The following is an 18244-nucleotide window of genomic DNA, read 5'->3' as shown; positions in this document are numbered from 1 at the left end:
GCATATAATAGAGCAAAAATTAGTTAGAGGATTGGGAAGATTTTAAAAACCAACAGAAGGCAACTAAAAAAGTCATTAAGGAAAATATGGAATATGAAAGTAAGCTAGCCTATAATATTAGAGGATACTAAATGTTTCTTCAGATACATCAAAGTGTAAAAGAGAGGTGAGAGTGGATATCAGACCACTGGAAAACAGTACTGGAGAGGTAGTAATGGGGGACAAGGAAATTGCAGACAAGCTGAATGGGTATTTTGCACCAATGTTCACTGTGGAAGCCACTTGCAGTATGGCAGAAGCTCCAGAGTGTCAGGGGTCATGAAGTGTGCAGATTGCCATTACTAGGTAGCAAGTTCTTGGGAAACTGAAAGGCCTGAGTGTAGATAAATCATCAGGAACCGATGGTATACACCCAGGGTTCTGACAGAGATGGCGGAAGAGATTGTGGAGGCAATAGTAATGATCTTACAAAAATCACTAGATTCTGGAATGGTTCCTGAAGACTCAAAAATTGCAAAAGTCACTTTAATCTTCAAGAAGGGAGGAAGGCAGAAGAAAGGAAACTATAGGCCAGTTAGTCTGACCTCAGTGGTTGGGAAGATGTTGGAGTCGATTGTTTAGAATGTGGTGTCAGGGTACTTGGAGGCACATGATAAAATATGCTGTAGTCAGCATGGTTTCCTCAAGGGAAAATCTTGCCTGACTATCTTGTTGGAATTGTTTGAAGAATTAATAAGCAGGATAGACAGAGGAGAATTGATTGATGTGTAATTTGGTTTTCAGAAGGCCTTTGACAAGGAGCCACACATGAGGCTACTTAACAAGTTGAGAGCCCATGGTATTACAGGAAAGATACTAGAATGGATAAAGCAGTAGCTAATTGGCAAGAGGCAAAGAACAGGAATAAAGGGAACCTTTTCTGACTGGCTGCCGGTGACTAGCAGTGTTCCACGGGGGTCTGTGTTAAGACCGCTCTTTTTTACATTATGGATGATGGAATTGATGGTTTTGTTGCAAAGTTTGCAGATGATAAGAAGATAGATGGGGGTGCAGGTAGCTTTGAGGAGTAGAGAGGTTACAGAAGGACTTAAACAGATTAGGAGAACGGGCAAAGAAATGGCAGATGGAATACAGTGTTGGGAAGTATATGGTTATGCACTTCGGTAGAAGAAATGAAAGGGTTGACTATTCTCTAAATGGAGAGAAATACAAAAAACTGAGGTGCAAAGGAACTTGGATGTCCTTGTGCAGGATTCCCTAAAGGTTAATTTGCAGGTTGAGTCTGTGGTGAGGAAGGTAATGTGATGTTAGCATTCATTTCAAGAGGAATAGAATATAAAAACAAGGATGCAATGTTGAGGCTTTATAAAGCACTGGTGAGGCCTCACTTGGATTATTGTGAGCAGTTTTTGGCCCCTTATCTTAGAAAGGATGTGCTGCCATTGGAGAGGGTTCAAAGGAGGTTCATGAAAATGATTCCAGGATTGAAAGGCTTGTCATATGAAGAGCGTATGATGGCTCTGGGCTTGTATTCATTAGAATTTAGAAGAATGAGGGGTGACCTAATTGAAAGGTCTTTTGATAGAGTGGATGTGGAGAGGTTGTTTCGTGTGGTGGGAGAGTCTAAGACCAGAGGACACAGCCTCAGAATAGGAGGGGCATCCTTTTAGAATGGAGGTGAGGAAGAATTTCCTTAGCCAGAGAATAGTGAATCTGTGGAATTCGTTGCCACAGACAGCTGTGGAGGCCAAGTATTTATGAATATTTAAGGCAGAGGTTGATAGATACTTGATTAGTCAGGGCATGAAGGGATATGGGGAAAAGGCAGCAAGTTGGTGCTGAGAGGAATAATGGATCAGCCATGATGAAATGGTGGAGCAGTCTCGATGGGCTAAATGGCCTAATTCTGCTCTTATATCTTATAGTGTTATGGTCTTATCAGGCAGCCTGAAGACCTACACTCAACATTTTAGGAAAGGTTTCTTCCCCTCTGCCATCAGATGTCTGAAAGGTCCATGAACACTTACTCATTATTCATCTTTTGCAACTTATCTATTTATTTATTTGTTTTTGAGACTAGTAGTAAAAATTTTAAATACCTTGCTCTGTACTGCTGCCACATAACAAATTTCATGACATATGTCAGTGATAACAAGGCTGATTCTACTTCCAGCAAGGCAAAACCTATCAGCATAGATGGCAGTGATGCATAACTTGACAATGAGCTCAACACCTTTTATGCACACTTTGAAAGGGAGAATGACATTACACCTGTGAAAATCGTAACAGCATACAGTGACCCTGTGATCTCTGTCAGAACGTTCTTCAAGAGGGTTAACTCTCGCAAGGTGTCAGTCTGTGATAATTTACCTGGTCAGGTACTGAAAATCTGTGCCTAGCTACTGGCTGCAGTATTCAAGGATACCGTCAACCTCTCACTGCTGTGGTCTGATGTTTACAATTGCTTCAAAAGAGCATTGATCAGACTGGTGCCCAAGACAAGCAGGGTGAGCTACCTAACACCCAGTAGCACTCACATCTACTTGACGAAGTGCTTTGTGCTTTAAAAGATTGGTCGTGGCTAGAATTAACTCCAGCAAGAGCAAGGGCCTGGACCCACTGCAATTTGCCAAGCACAGTAAAAGGTCCACAACAGACCCAGTCTCACTGGCTCTCCGCTCTGATTTGGAGCACCCAGACACCAGCAAAGCATATAGCAGGTTGCTGTTTATTGATCTCAGCTCAGTGTTCAACATCACCATCCCCTCATCATTAATCACTAAGCTTCTAAACTTGGGCCTCTGTTCCTCCCCCTGCAACAGGATCCTCATGGGGACAACACATTCAGTATGGATTGGTGAGAACATTTCCTCCTTGCTGACAATTCACACAGACGCACCTTAAGGATGCATGCTTAGTCTGCTGCTCTACTATCTCTAAACTCACGACTGTGAGGCTAAGCACAGCTCAATCACCATTTATAAATTTGCAGATGACAGCACCGTTGTTGGTAAAGTCTCTGATGGTGACAAGGAGGCGTACAGGAGTGAGATAGCTTGGCTGCTTGAGTGGTGTCGCAACAACAATCCTGCACTCAAAGCTAAGGAACTGATTGTGGAATTTAAGAAGGGGAAGTCGAGGCAACACATTCCAGGCTCCAATGTTCAGGATCACAAGAGGTTGCACAAGGCTGTAGACTCAGTCAGTTCCGTTATAAATGCAACCCTCTCCACCACTGAGGACATCTTTGAGCAGCAATGCCTCAAGAAGGCAGGATCCATCACTAATAAATCTAACCATCCTGGACATGGCCTCTTCTCATTATTACCATCATCGAGGAGTTACAGAACCCACACTGAATGATTTAGGGAGAGCTTCTTCCCTTCTGTGATCAGATTTTTGAATGGCCCATGAACCCATGAACACTACTCATTATTTCTTTTATTTACACTTACTAATTTTCTAATTTACAGTAATTAAGAACAAATCTGCAGCCCAGACATCAAAGTGCTTGTTGTGAGTTTGCATCCGTATTATCTACCACGCGAATTCAGCCGTGCCATATTGCTTGTTGTCTACATTCCGCCTTCCCGACACTGTGTGTGACATCATACACACTACCATCGCGAGGCTCCAGACTCTGCATTCCAAAGCATTCATTGCGGTATCGGGACACTTCAACCATGTTTCTCTCTCGACAACCCTACCCACCTTCAATCAGTTTGTCAAATGTCATACAAGAGAAAATAAACCACTGGACCTCTTGTATGCAAGCGTTAAAGATGCATACAGCTCCACGGCCCTACCCCCACTTGGAAGATCAGATCATAACCTGGTTTACCTCATGCGCTTGTACAAGCCCAAAGTACAGCAACAGCTAGTTACCCCCAAGACAATAAAGAAATAGTCTCCAGAGGCCATCGAGGCCATGAAGGGCTGCTGTGAGATTACTGATTGGAATGTATTTTGTGAACCATATGGGGAGGACATTAATGGACTTACTGATTGCATCACTGACTACATCAACTCCTGTGTGGACACTGTAATACCATAAAGGACTGTTCACTGCTTCCCTAACAACAAACCATGGGTCACCTGAAGGCTCTTCTGAACCACAGAAAGAGAGCCTTTATATCAGGAGACAGGGAGGAATTGAAACATATGCAGAGGGAGTGAAAGGAGGAGATCAAGGTGGCTAAAGTGGAATACAGGAGAGAGAGGAGAACAAGTTTGGGCAGAGTAGCACACGGGAGGCATGGAGAGGCATGGAGAACATCACCGGCTTCAATCAGCCTAGCTGTAGAGCCTCAGAATACAGCTGTGAATGGCTAATGAGGTAAACCAATTCTTTAATAGGTTCGACAATTGCCCTCCTGTTCACAGCCCCCTCAGCACTCCAGTCCAGGTGCTGAGGCACCCAATGCTCCCTCAGAACCAATGCCACCCCTCATCCCTCCTCCAGTTCAACACGTGGATGAACAACAGAGGCTACCAATGTCTACATCCATTCCTTGCCCTGCACCTACCATCACACCTGCACAAACTAACTGCCATTGTCCCAATCTTCACCTCCCCCAGCCCCCTCCTTCCACTAACTCCCCAGTCATCATGGACTCACCTTCACTACTGAGTAGGTGAGAAGGGCTCTGGGGAAATTCAGACATGGGCAAAGCATTGGGACCGGAAGGTGTGAACCCCAAGGCCCTGAAGGAATGTGCTGAGCAGCTGTGTGGAGCTCTCAGTGCATTTTCAGTCTGAGTCTCAGCCTGGAAAAGGTCCCTACTGTGTGGAAAACATCATGTATGGTCCCAATACCCAAGAAGGGCCAACCAAAAGTCTTGAATGACTACTGTCCAGTGGCCCTGACCTCTCACATCAGGCTCTTTTCCATCCCCTTGATCCGGTGCAGTTTGCCTACCAGGAGCACGTTGGAGACAACAATGCTGTCATCTACCTGCTGAACAGAGCCTACTCCCATTTGGATAAGCAGGACAGCACTGTGAGGATCATGTTTTTTTTAATATTCTAGTGCCTTCAATACCATACAGCCCTCGTTGCTGGGGGAAAAGCTCTGTGCTATGCAGGTTGGCACTTCCATTGTATCCTGGATAATGGACTACCTGACTGGCAGACCACAGTTTGTACAGCTTTAGAGCTGTGTGTCAGCCATGCTATAAACAGCACTGGGGCCCAACAGGGGACTGTATTGACTCCCTTCCTGTTTACCTTGTACACCTTGGACTTTAGATACAACTCTGACACATGTCATCTGCAGAAATTCTCTGATGATTCCGCAATAGTTGGGTGTATAAAGGGAGGACAGGAGGATAATGGAGGACTTTGTCAAATGGTGCAGGCTGAGTCATCTGCAGCTCAACAAGACAAAGGAGATGGTGGTGGACTTCAGGAAGACTAACCTTCACTACTACCTTTAACTATGGGTGGTGAGGATGTGGATGTGGTGAGGACCTACGAATACCTGGAGGTGAACCTGGATGATAGACTCGACTTCCTGAGGGGACTGAGGTCCTTTGGAGTGTGCAGGCCTCTCCTTCACATGTTCTACCAGTTTGTTGTCGCCAGTACAATCTTCTATGCAGTGGTGTGCTGGGGCAATGGCATCAACACGGGCGACGCCAACAGGCTCAATGAACGGATTAGAAAGGCTGGCTCTGTTAAAGGAGTCAAACCGAACATGCAGGAAGCTGTGGTAGAACAAAGGACCCTACAGAAGATCCTGGCAGTTCTGGGCAATGTTTCTCACCCTCTACATGCTACCCTGGTTGAACAGAGGAGCACTTTTATTCCTCCAAAGAGCATTGTATGGGGTTATTCTTACCCTTAGCCATTAGGCTCTATAATGAATCAACCTATAGCTAAGGAAGTGATGACCCGCACCACCCCCCACCCCCGTTAGACTGTTTGATGTAACTTATTTTTTATTCTTTCTTACTTCTCTTCTAATATTTGTATATTTGTATGTCTGAGCACTTGTAATGCTACCATGACTCTGTAATTTCCGTTGGGATCAATAAAGTATCTATCTATCTTTTGTATTTCTGCACTGTACAGCTGCTGCAAAACCATACGTTTTATAAGACAGTGATAGTAAACCTAATTTTGATTTATCCCAAAACACTTTACATCCTATTAAAGACTTTGCGTTGTGGTAACAATTACAGTATATTACGAAGGCAGATCTCACAAGCTTCCATGTAAGAAGCCTGCTCCTACACAAGTGCCAACAGTGTATAGTGTGTTGTAGTGTGCTCTTGCGAACATCCACAGGACCATCCTACGGACTTTAAGAAAAGGGCTGTGTGCTGCTGAGCTGAAAATCCTCTACAGAATGCTGCCTTCTACTGGGGCTCTTGTGACAACGAAAAGCCCACAACCGGCAGCGAAAGCTAGTGTTGCCTGGTCTAGGGTGAGTAGTAGCGGTCTCTCGGATGAGATGTGGTGATCAGAGCAACATAGTAAGGACTGGTCATTGCTTGGACTGTTGCAGCTACTCCGTGCATGGACAAAACACTCAGCTCCTACAATCTCAATCTTGTTACCACTGAGAAATCTCCAGCTGTGGGGAGATGGCAGCTACTCTGCACTCAGTGGCCACCCCACTTTTCCCAAACTTCTCAGCACCAAACCTAATGGGGTATCTTCTCCAAATTGATTTGTGGGTCCTTTGTTGCTGGTTTCATGCCAGGCTCCTGGCACAGAAGCACTTCAGTACGGTCCTTTTAACTGTGACTCCATTAATCGTCTCATTCCGTGAGAATGCAGCAGGAATTCAAGACCACCAAGAATACATGAAGACCAAGACAGACACCACTTTAACTGGAACAATGTGGAGGTTACAGGGGGTTAGGAAGGAAGTTGAGAAGCAAGACCTCAAAGGTAGTAATCTCGGGATTACTGCCTGTGCCACGTGACAGTGAGTAGAGAAAAAGAGTGAGGTGTAGGATAAATGTGTGGCCGAGGGATTGGAGCAGGGGTCAGGGATTCAGATTTCTGGATCATTGGGACCTCTTTTGGGGCAGGCGTGATCTGTACAAAAAGGATGGTTTGCACTTGAATCCGAGCGGGACCAATATCCTGGCAGGGAGATTTGCGAAGACTGTTGGGGAGAGTTTAAACTAGGAATGCTGGGGGGTGAGAACTGAACTGAAGAGACGGAGGAAGGGGTGGTTGGCTCACAAATAGAGAAAGCTTGTAGACAGCGTGAGAGGGAGGATAGGCAGGTGATAGAGAAGAGATGTGCTCAGACCGATGGTTCGAGATGTGTCTATTTTATGCAAGAGGCATCATGAACAAAGCGGATGAGCTTAGAGCATGGATCAGTATTTGGAGCTATGATGTTGTGGCCATTACAGTGACTTGGATGGCCCAAGGGCAGGAATGGTTACTTAGAGTGCCAGGCTGTAGGTGTTTTAGAAAGGACAGGGAGGGAGGCAAAAGAGGTGGGGGCGTGGCACTGCCGATCAGAGATAGTGTCACAGCTGCAGAAAAGGAGGAAGTCATGGAGGAGTTGCCTACTGAGTCTCCGTTGGTGGAAGTTAGAAACTGGAAGGCATCAATAGCTCTACTGGGTGTTTTTTATAGACCACCCAATAGTAACAGGGACATCGAGGAGCAGATAGGGAGACAGATTCTGGAAAGGTCTAATAATAACAGAGTTGTCGTGGTGGGAGATTTTAATTTCCCAATTATTGATTGGCATCTCCCTAGAGCAAGGGGTTTAGATGGGGTGGAGTTTGTTAGGTGTGTTCAGGACGGTTTCCTGACACAATATGTAGATAAGCCTACAAGAGGAGAGGCTGTACTTGATCTGGTATTGGGAAATGAACCTGGTCAGATGTCAGTTCTCTCAGTGGGAGAGCATATAGGAGATAGTGATCACAATTCTATCTCCTTTACCATAGCTTTGCAGAGGGATAGGAACAAACAAGTTAGGAAAGTGTTTAATTGGAGTAAGGGGAAATATGAAGCTATCAGGCTGGGAATTGGAAGCATAAATTGGGAACAGGTGTTCTTAGGAAAATGCACGGCAAAAATGTGGCAAATGTTCAGGGGATATTTGCGTGGCGTTCTGCATAGGTACATTCTATTGAGACAGGGAAAGGATGGTAGGGTACAGGAACCATGGTGTACAAAGGCAGTTAAAAATCTAGTGAAAAAGGAAAAAGCTTATGAAAGGTTCAAAAAACTAGGTAGAGATCTAGAAGATTATAAAACTAGCAGGAAGGAGCTTAAGAATGAAAGTAGGAAAGCCAGAAGGATCATGAGAAGGCCTTGGTGAGCAGGATTAAGGAAACTACCAAGGCATTCTACAAGTATGTGAACAGCAAGAGGATAAGACATGAGAGAATAGGACCAATCAAATGTGACAGTGGAAAAGTGTGTATGGAACCAAATGAGATAGCAGAGGTACTTAATGAATACTTTGCTTCAGTATTCACTACAGAAAAGGACTTTGGTGCTTGTAGGGATGACTTACAGCGGATTGAAAAGCTTGAACATATAGACAATAAGAAAGAGGATGTGCTGGAGCTTTTGGAAAGCATCAAGTTGGATAAGGATCTGGGACTGGACAAGATGTACCCCAGGCTATGGTGGGAGGTGAGGGAGGAGATTGCTGAGCCTCTGGCAATGATCTTTGCATCATCAATGGGGATAGGAGAGGTTCTGAAGAATGAGAGGGTTGCAGATATTGTTTCCTTGTTCAAGAAAGGGAGTAGAGATAGCCCAGGAAATTATAGACCATGAGTCTTACTTAAGTGGTTGGTAAGTTGATGGAGAAGGTCCTGAGAAGCAGGATTTATGAAAATTTGGAGAGGCATAATATGATTAGGAATAGTCAGCATGGCTTTGTGAAAGGCAGGTTGTGCCTTACAAGCCCGATTGAATTTTTTGAGGATGTGACTGACCACATTGATAAGGGTAGAGCAGTAGCTGTAGTGTATATGGATTTCAGCAAGGCATTTGATAAGGTCCCCCATGCAAGGCTTATTGAGAAAGTAAGGAGGTATGGGATCCACGGGCCATTGCTTTGTGGATCCAGAACTGGTTTGCCCAAAGAAGGCAAGAGTGGTTGTAGACGGGTCATATTCTGCATGGAGGTCGGTGACCAGTAGTGTGCCTCAGGGATCTGTACTGCGACCCTTACTCTTTGTGATTTTTATAAATGACCTACATGTTTGTAGATGAGGAAGTGGAGGGATGGGCTAGTAAATTTGCCGATGACACAAAGGCTGGGGGTTCTTGTGGATAGTATGGAGGGCTGTCAGAGGTTACAGTGGGACATCATTAGGATGCAAAACTGGGCTGTGAAGTGGCAGATGGAGTTCAACCCAAGTAAGTGTGAGGTGGTTCATTTTGGTAGGTCAAATATGATGGCAGAATGTAGTCTTAATGGTAAGACTCTTGGCAGTGTGGAGGATCAGAGGGATCTTGGGGTCCGAGTCCATAGGACACTCAAAGCTGCTGCGCAGGTTGACCCTGTGGTTAAGAAGGCATACGGTGCATTGGCCTTCATGAACCATGGGATTGAGTTTAAGAGCTGAGAGGTAATGTTGCAGCTATAGAGAACCCTGGTCAGACCCCACTTGGAGTACCGTGCTCAGTTCCGGTCACCTCACTACAGGAAGGATGTGGAATCTATAGAAAAGGTGTAGAGGAGATTTACAAGGATGTTGCCTGGATTGGGGAGCATGCCTTATGAGAATAGGCTGAGTGAACTCAGCCTTTTCTCCTTGGAGCTGTGGAGGATGAGAGGTGACCTGATAGAGGTGTATAAGATGATGAGAGGCATTGATCGTGTGGATAGTCAGAAGCTTTTTCCCAGGGCTGAAATAGCTAACACGAGAGGGCACAGTTTTAAGGTGCTTGGAAGTAGGTACAGAGGAGATGTCAGGGGTAAGTTTTTTACGCAGAGGGTGGTGAGTGTGTGGAATGGGCTGTCGGTGATGGTGGTGGAGGCGGATACAATAGGGTCTTTTAAGAGACTCCTGGTTAGGCACATGGAGCTTAGAAAAATAGAGGGCTACGCATAACTCCCAGTAATTTCTATAGCAAGTACATGTTCGGCACAGCTTTGTGGGCTGAAAGGCCTGTATTGTGCTGTAGGTTTTCTATGTTTCTATGATCGATGTTTCTAAATCAAAGGTCAGCCGAAGGGGTAGCCATCAGACTGAGGCGAACAGGGGTGCGAGCATTCCCAGAGAGAAACACCAGCGACTGTACACTGAGGATGTCTGCTCAACTGGTGATGAAACGTCTGCAGGCTAATTGCCTCGCTTGGCGAATACCATAACATCAAATGCAGCATGAACGCTGATCTAGGTGCCCCTTTATTTCTCCATTATGATTTTGCTCCAAAGTGTCCACTCAAAAGTGCAAATTGGTCAGCATATCAGATCAGATCAACTCCCCACAGGTAACTTTAATAAATTAATTATTTTTGATATTAAGCTCCAAAGTAATTAACCAAATCTTCATGTAAACTTTTCTCACCTAAACGGAGATAATTTATTTTCAGCATAGTTGTACACTGCCAGAGTTTCATGATTATATGGAATGGACTTTTTAAATGTTTACACTGCTGCATAGTTTCAATACTTCCTTTTGCCTGAGTACCTGAGAGAAAGATGTTCAAAATATTCAATGGAAATGGGGCGGGGGGGGGGAGTGATTTGGTGGGAATGGGAGCTACATTAGTACAATTGTCAACACTCTACAAACAAAACAAAATAAGAACAGCACCTCGCCTCACAGGGTGTCTCCACACACATCCATCCAACCCCTTTGCCAGCCTCGGTCCAACCCTCAATGCACCTGTGTGAAATTGTAAATGTACTAAGTACTGTGTGATCTCAATGCAAGCTGAGCATGATGCAGTCGAAGGGGTGAGCTTACCTGTGAGATTCGCTGCTTCCTCTGTGCTCTGATCCTGTGGCTATGCTGTGTCAATGGGAGTGGTGGGGGCAACATTGAAGAGGGTTTCATTAATTTTCTCTCTTCAGATTGCCTCTGATGATCTGTCAGGAAAAAAGAACACAAAATAAACACAGTTCTGCTGACTGCTGGTTGAATTAAATTTTCTCATTGCTAGTGAGGCTAAGTATACCTGCCCTCTCAAACCTTGAAACACCCCCTTCTCATCAATTCCCAGCGCAGTTAAACACCTTTCACCTATTTGAGTGACTTTCCACACTGAGATGGAACTCAAGTCTGTATCTCTTTATTCCTGGCTTTGCTCAGAAGAGCACACCATGCTTCTGATTATTGATCACGACTGCAGTAGGTTATCAGCTGAAGTACTGATAGGAAACTCGCTACATATTGTTTTCAGGAGCTGAGCACAAATCAGCTGGCCCAATTCCCCCATTAGGATGCTAAGTGCACTTCATAAAGTAATCCACTGGTATGCTGTGAGGATCAGAGGATTGTAATGCTTTACACTTCCTTTCCCTTTCTCTCTTGCATTAATTTGGATGTTCCTGGCACAAAATCTATTGCACTGTGTAAATCACTGCTTGAAATTATTTACAAGTTAAGAGATCCATGTAAGTTATAATGTAAACACAGTACAACAGCAGACAACCTGTAAATTACAGAACATGTATTAAGGATGACTTCAGAAGCCTCACTGTCCACTTGGCTTCTCACAACAATGTCTTTAAGAGGAAGTCTTCAGTACGTAATTAGAATTTTCACTTCATTATAAATAGACCGACAATTTGTAAGCACTATACAATATATGAGCCAATTTCATTGAAAAGGCTGATTTAAATGCTGCGGCTAAACTTGCTTTGAAACACATGCTACTTCTGTCTCACCATTGTCCTTCAAGCTCTTTCACTGCCTTAATTAAACAACATCAGGAATCACTTGAAAATAGCAGTTACTCTGGCAGATAACATGAATAACCACAAAAATTTGAAAAAAACAGGTTGTAGCAAACAGGAAGCTAGTAACAGATCCCTAAACTTGGTTCATAAGCTGTGATTCAGTTCATGTGATTTATAATCCCTAATTTGAAGTCTCTACCATAGGTCCAATGAGCATAAATAGTTCTTCTGGACTAAATAAATACTTAAATGGAGTTTAAGCCTTCATTTGCCAAATTTATATGTTGACATGAAAAATACTTCCTTTCCACAAACCTCTGCATTAAATGGACAACATCGGACAAAACTGATAATATCATGCCCACTACTGCCTTTTTAAATGTAGCCCATTGTGTGGAGCTAGAGGCTTTCTCCGCTCTTAGCCAAGATCAGTGATGAATTTACAGCACTGCTTTGCACATATTTGAGATCCAAGATGGAGCAGTAATTCCTCTCAAAATGCTAAATTGCTCAGAGTGAAGTATTTTCACTTCAATTCCATTGGCAACGAATGTCACTTTAAGCATGATATGATGTGACTGAGTTCCCAGTGATATGACTGAATTCGCCGACAGTTGTTCCCATTTCTGCAACACACACACACACACGATTCTGTGAAATCATAATTAAAGACAAAGGCTTTGCACAGACTACATTTGAATACCAAGTGTACCTCTTTCACCTTGTCTGCGATAGCGACCCATTGTGCACCGACTTGCTTCGTTCCACAGAATGTAGCCTTGCAGTATCGCAGCTCACGGCAGGTTTCTCAGCACAAACTTCACTATGGCAGAGGATAAAGCTGAGGCACCCAATCCGCAGGCTGCCAGCTGCACACTGGGCAACGCCGCTGCCCAGAGAGACTATTTGCTTTGCACAGGACTTCAAAATGACAAAATGATGCTGAATTGATTCAGTCAGACGCAGCTGAGAATGAAGCCATCACGGGTTGCACCAGCACAGCAGTACAATGGAGCTGTAGTAGCTTCTGATACTCGCCAGACAATTCATTCAGTCCATAGAATGGGGTGTCTGATTTTTAGTTTCATTCATTAGGCTGAAAACCACAAACGCACAATTTGGAAAATAAACTTTCTTTCTGTCAACATTGTGTGATTATATCAATCAGGGCCTTTATTAAGACTGAATTTTTATTTAATCCTTAGACTGCAATGAGGCTGATTAAGCACTCACAGTCAAAGTATCTGTGACTTTTAAATATCTGACTGAAAAAATTGTAGTTTGGTGCTCCAGGGATACCTTTCTTCAAGTGTAAGGAGATGATTAGCAGGTAGCTGTCTGATTTACTGTGTTCAGCTCATCTGAAGGCTGTAGGTGAGATTTTAAAGTGGTCAGTCTTTGGCCTTACAATCCCAGCAGGCCTCATTTCCTTTAATCACTTCTTTTTCTGATAACTTTGCCCCAGAACAATCATAACTCATACTTACTTAATTGCTGCCTTTGACTTGTTTCCTACCTTTGCCTTCCCAAGCCCAAGTGATGAAGGTGTTGAGTACACGGTACACAGCTGGCTACCCTGGCATTATTAGATCTGGCTGGCTCAGCACCATTTCATAATGCTTAAACCCCTTTCTCCTGGACTTTCTTCTGCACCACTCTCTCCTGCACTTTCCCCTAAATCTCTCCCTTTAACCTTCCTTCACTATCAAGTCTAATCTCATTCTGGATTATATCTAGTCTGACTGAATTTCACTCCTCTTTCATCATATCTGCTTCATGTCCTCCCCTGAGCTTCCCTCTCCATGAAGCATGTCTGTATTCCTGACTCGCTTTACCTGTCTCTATGCTGGCTGATGTTAATAGTGTCCTCTTGTGTGCTTACGACCTTTTTGCAGACCTCTGCCAATGCTTTCATCTTCAAGTAAGTACATATTCCACATCCTCTACCATTCTTTTCTTCACTCTCCTCAAAACTTCCCTCTAACCAGACCGTTTTTATACTCCATTCAAGCCCATTCCTCCTCAATAGGTATTAGTGTAGCTGTTTATTTTCCCTTGTGCCCTTACCTAGCTGACTTTAAATAGAATAGAACTTATTTGCCATTGCTCAAGACCACAAGTTTGTGGTGCTACTCCAGTCAGTGGCTTAATTAAAAATGAACAATAATCCCATATTTACAATGAACAAGTGACTTCAATGGTCCATAGCACACAAAGACCACTGGCAAGCCGGGATACAGCATTACTCAGCGGTACAACAGCACTCGGGAAGAAGCCGTTTTTCAGTCTGACTGTCTTGGCTAAAGTGTTTCTGTACCTCCTATCAGAAGGCGTGAGATTGACCAGACAGTGTCTGGGATGGGCTGGGTCTTTAATTACGTTACGAGCATGCAGTAGGCATTGAGAGCTGTAGATTGTCTCGAGGTCAGGTAGTTGAGTCCCAGTGATGTGCCTGGCTGTCCTAACGACCCGTTTGGAATGCTTTGTGCTCTGTCTTGCTGCAGCTGGAGTACCACACTGTCATTCCATATTTCAGCACACCATCGCACATCAATAAAAGTTGGTCAGCAACATTTCAGGCAGCTCAGCTCTCCCTAAGCACCCTATTTTCCTTGTTCAGCTGCTGTGGTAGCAAGTTCCATGTTCCCACCACTCTCTTGGTATAGAAATTATCCCTGAATTCCCATTTGGATTTCTTCATCACGGTATCCGCCTTTTCCAGTTTCACTAATCCATGTATTTTTTCCCCCTAGCATTATACAGTTGACGACCCTGCATTGCTACAAGTAGAATTTCAGGCTCCCTTCACCACTGGAATCCTTGTTGACCTGAGGGCTTCATTTCTACGACTTCACTAATCCAGAAACAAGTCCTTGCAAATGGAGAAAGTTAAATCACTTAATGCTGGAAATAATCAGCAGGTCATTGGTAAAACAAAGTTTTTCAGGTCAATAATTTTCTTTTGAATGACATAAAGTCTGCTTTAAGTTGCAGATAAGGTAGAAGGTGGTAAAGAGAATCAGAGTTAAACATTATGATGAACGGTCAATAACCTAAGGAATTAATTCCATTTTTTGCTCCACTGATGCTGCCTGGCTTTCTGAGTATCTCCAACATTTTCTTTCTATCACCATATGTTTTGGTCAGTCAGCTGCCTATAGATTAGACCATAAAACATAGGAGCAGAATTAGGCCATCTGGCCCATCGAATCTGCTCCGTCATTCAATCATGGCTGATCCATTTTTTTTCTCCTCCTCAACCCCAGTTCCCAGCCTTCTCCCGTAATGTATGATGCCATGTCCAATCAAGAACCTATCAATCTCTGCCTTAAATACACCCAAGACCTGGCCTCCACAGCTGCATGTGGCACAAATTCCACAAATTCACTACCTTTTGGCTAAAGAAATTTCTCCGCATCTCTGTTTTGAAAGAGCGTCCCTCTATCCTGAGGCTATGCTTTCTTGTCCTAGACTTTCCCACCATGGGAAACATCCTTTCCACACTACTCTATCTAGGCCTTTCAACATTCAAAAGGTTTCAATGAGATCCCTCCTCATCCTTCTAAATTCCAGCGAGTACAGACCCAGAGCCATCAAATATTCCTCGTATGATAACGCTTTCATTCCTGGAATCATCCTTGTGAACCTCCTCTGGACCCTCTCCAATGCTAACAGATCTTTTCTAAGAAGAGGGGCCCAAAACTCTACATAATACTCAAGGCGAGGCCTCATCAGTGCCTTATAAAGCCTCATTAGATTAGTTTTCTGCATAGACACCAGAGTGCAATGAAATTCCTTGTTTGTATGAAGCTCACAAGTGCATAGTAATGATAAAAAAACAACAATAAGTACAGCAATGAACACAGGAACAGCAGAATGCTGCAGAGATTGTGGTGCAATCTGAGACAGTCCAACAAAGCAAGTACTGAAGTGAAAACGGGAATAACAGAGAGGTAGTATTAAGAATGGAGCAGCACCACCAGGAGACAGTTGTGAAGGAGGTATGTCAAATATCCATTCTCAACAGGCCTTGTTTAAACATGGTAAAGGCTTTGTTCATTGTTTTTGCCTCAAGGAGAAATTAATACCTTCACTAATAACTCCTCACTCTGTTAGTCTTTCTTTTAGTTTGGCCCTATTGACTCTGATTAATTTCAGATCTTTTTTCTCTCTCTAATTCCTCAACATCACCAGTCTCTATATTTTGATTGCAGATACCATGCCTTGATACATTCAGTCTTGAATTGCTTTACACCATCCTATCCAGCTTTTTAAAATATTCACTTTTCACATAATTCAGCTCTGCAGCTATTACCATCCTGACTCACCCTGAATCCTGTACTGGCTGAAGCACTTTGGGTCAATTTCACCATTGTCTTTGAACAGCAGGCTGAAGCCTAATTCGTGGTCAGACATCCTGTCTGAGTTATGCAAACGGAGAAGACTCAGTAAACTTCCAAAGTCAGAATGTAAGGTCTCATACCACAGATAGACCATGTCCCACCAGCAACTGCGAGAACTGAGCACTTCTGCAATGTTCCCCAATTAAACAGCCTGTGTCCTCATCTATCACTGCTTGGCAAATTTCAAGAATTCAAGGAAACTCAAGATGTGATGGGTAGTCACTTTCCAGGACCCGAGAGGCTTATTGCTAACCTCAGCTTTCGAGCACAGAAACATGATATTTCCCAGGAATCAGAGTAATCTTTTTGACAGAGTTAAACTTCTAACGAATATTCCTTGTTCATCCTCTTGTCTTACTGGCCAATGGTTTAACCAAGAGAAACAATAAGGCCCATATTGGCCCAATTAAACATTGAATTCCCCTGGCCTGATGAATGTAACTGAAAAACATCATGTGCAGGTCATGTCAATTAGAATGGTACCCTTATAGTTGTGAAGGTTGAAGTTCTTAACATACTGGATTAATTTGAGGAGGCAGAGGAATGACCACTCTGTTAAACATGTGTTGGAAGACTGTTGGAAACATCAGAAGAAGAGTGTTTTTAGTTTTGGGTGGCTGGGTTCTTATCACGCTAGGAAGAGAAAGCAGGATCTCCCAGTGGCCACACATTTTAATTCCACGTCCCATTCCCATTCTGATATGTCTATCCATGGCCTCCTCTACTGTAAAGATGAAGCCACACTCAGGTTGAAGGAACAACATCTTATATTCCGTCTGGGTAACCTCCAACCTGATGGCATGAACATCGACTTCTCTAACTTCCGCTAATGCCCCACCTCCCTCTCGTACCCCATCCATTATTTATTTATATACACACATTCTTTTTCTCTCTCTCCTTTTTCTCCCTCTGTCCCTCTCACTATACCCCTTGCCCATCCTCTGGGCTTCCCCCCCCTTTTCTTTCTCCCTAGGCCTCCTGTCCCATGATCCTCTCATATCCCTTTTGCCTATCACCTGTCCAGCTCTCGGCTCCACCCCCCCCCCTTCTCCTATCATTTTGGATCTCCCCCTCCCCCTCCCATTTTCAAATCTCTTACTAGCTCTTCCTTCAGTTAGTCCTGACAAAGGGTCTCGGCCCGAAACGTCGACTGTACCTCTTCCTAGAGATGCTGCCTGGCCTGCTGCGTTCACCAGCAACTTTTATGTGTTTTGCTTGAAATTCCAGCATCTGCAGATTTCCTCGTGTTTGAGGAATGTGGGTTTGCTAGATTATGCAATATGTCCCACTGTAGCTTTTCCAATAACCTCACTGTGGTTTTTTCCAAAGACTTTTAGTTGATTTTAAGTTGCATGATTTAATGAAGTCCAAGGATCCTGATATGCCTGAGAGTCTGTTTGTTCATCAATATATTAAAGAAAATTATTGTGAATTACAGGTAATAATAAAGAAATACCTTACTAATCAGTATATACTGCAGAGCTGGTTGCCATCATTTTGTGCTCACAGTGGGTGGGGGAAATCTGTCCTTGCAAAGTTATAATTTGTTCCAATTCTTTTTTTGTTTTGACTAGTCTTAAAACAGGTCATTCTAGCAGTAGGTCAGATTTACTGCTGGAAGCTCATCAAACTTTATTTCATATTCAAAGTATTGGTCTACATGTCTTCTTACGGGTCTCTGCACATAGAGGTGTTGAGGGGAATGAGTGGGTTGATTGTTTGGTCAAGTAAGCTGTTAAAAGTTCATCCATGAGTAGATATCTTCCATTTAGCAAATCAGAAGCTAAGGGGTTGGTGATGTTAAGAATTAGGGGATTATGCAAGATGTGGGATAATGTGTATAAGAGAACCACCTTTATAGAATATAAAATTATTGGATTGATGGGAGAAGGGGGTAAGACAAGAAGAGAAGGAATTATATTGACTAGACAGAACTGGGGATGCTGTGCTTAGTTATTCCTTATATCTAGCTGGGAAATATCACTCTGAAGT

At 43.6% G+C, this 18244-nt stretch overlaps 1 protein-coding gene across 7 annotated transcripts in view; it reads right to left on the bottom strand.

Moving 5' to 3' along the window:
* LOC134348131 (actin remodeling regulator NHS-like) overlaps positions 1–18244 on the bottom strand; it is a 469821-nt gene that overhangs the window by 65982 nt on the left and 385595 nt on the right. For 4 of the 7 annotated variants that reach the window (XM_063051051.1, XM_063051052.1, XM_063051053.1 and 1 more), the window contains exon 3: positions 10915–11036. In XM_063051051.1, coding sequence (XP_062907121.1) covers positions 10915–11036 — 122 coding nt within the window. Of the gene's footprint in view, positions 1–10914; positions 11037–12561; positions 12656–18244 lie in introns of those variants that run through there. The other 3 variants (XM_063051055.1, XM_063051056.1, XM_063051058.1) reach the window with 3 other exon arrangements.

This window comes from Mobula hypostoma, chromosome 6, assembly GCF_963921235.1.
Source record: "Mobula hypostoma chromosome 6, sMobHyp1.1, whole genome shotgun sequence".
Taxonomy (NCBI): Eukaryota; Metazoa; Chordata; class Chondrichthyes; order Myliobatiformes; family Myliobatidae; genus Mobula; species Mobula hypostoma.
The sequence above is the reverse complement of the archived record's forward strand: the minus strand, read 5'-3'. Positions and strand labels throughout refer to the sequence as shown.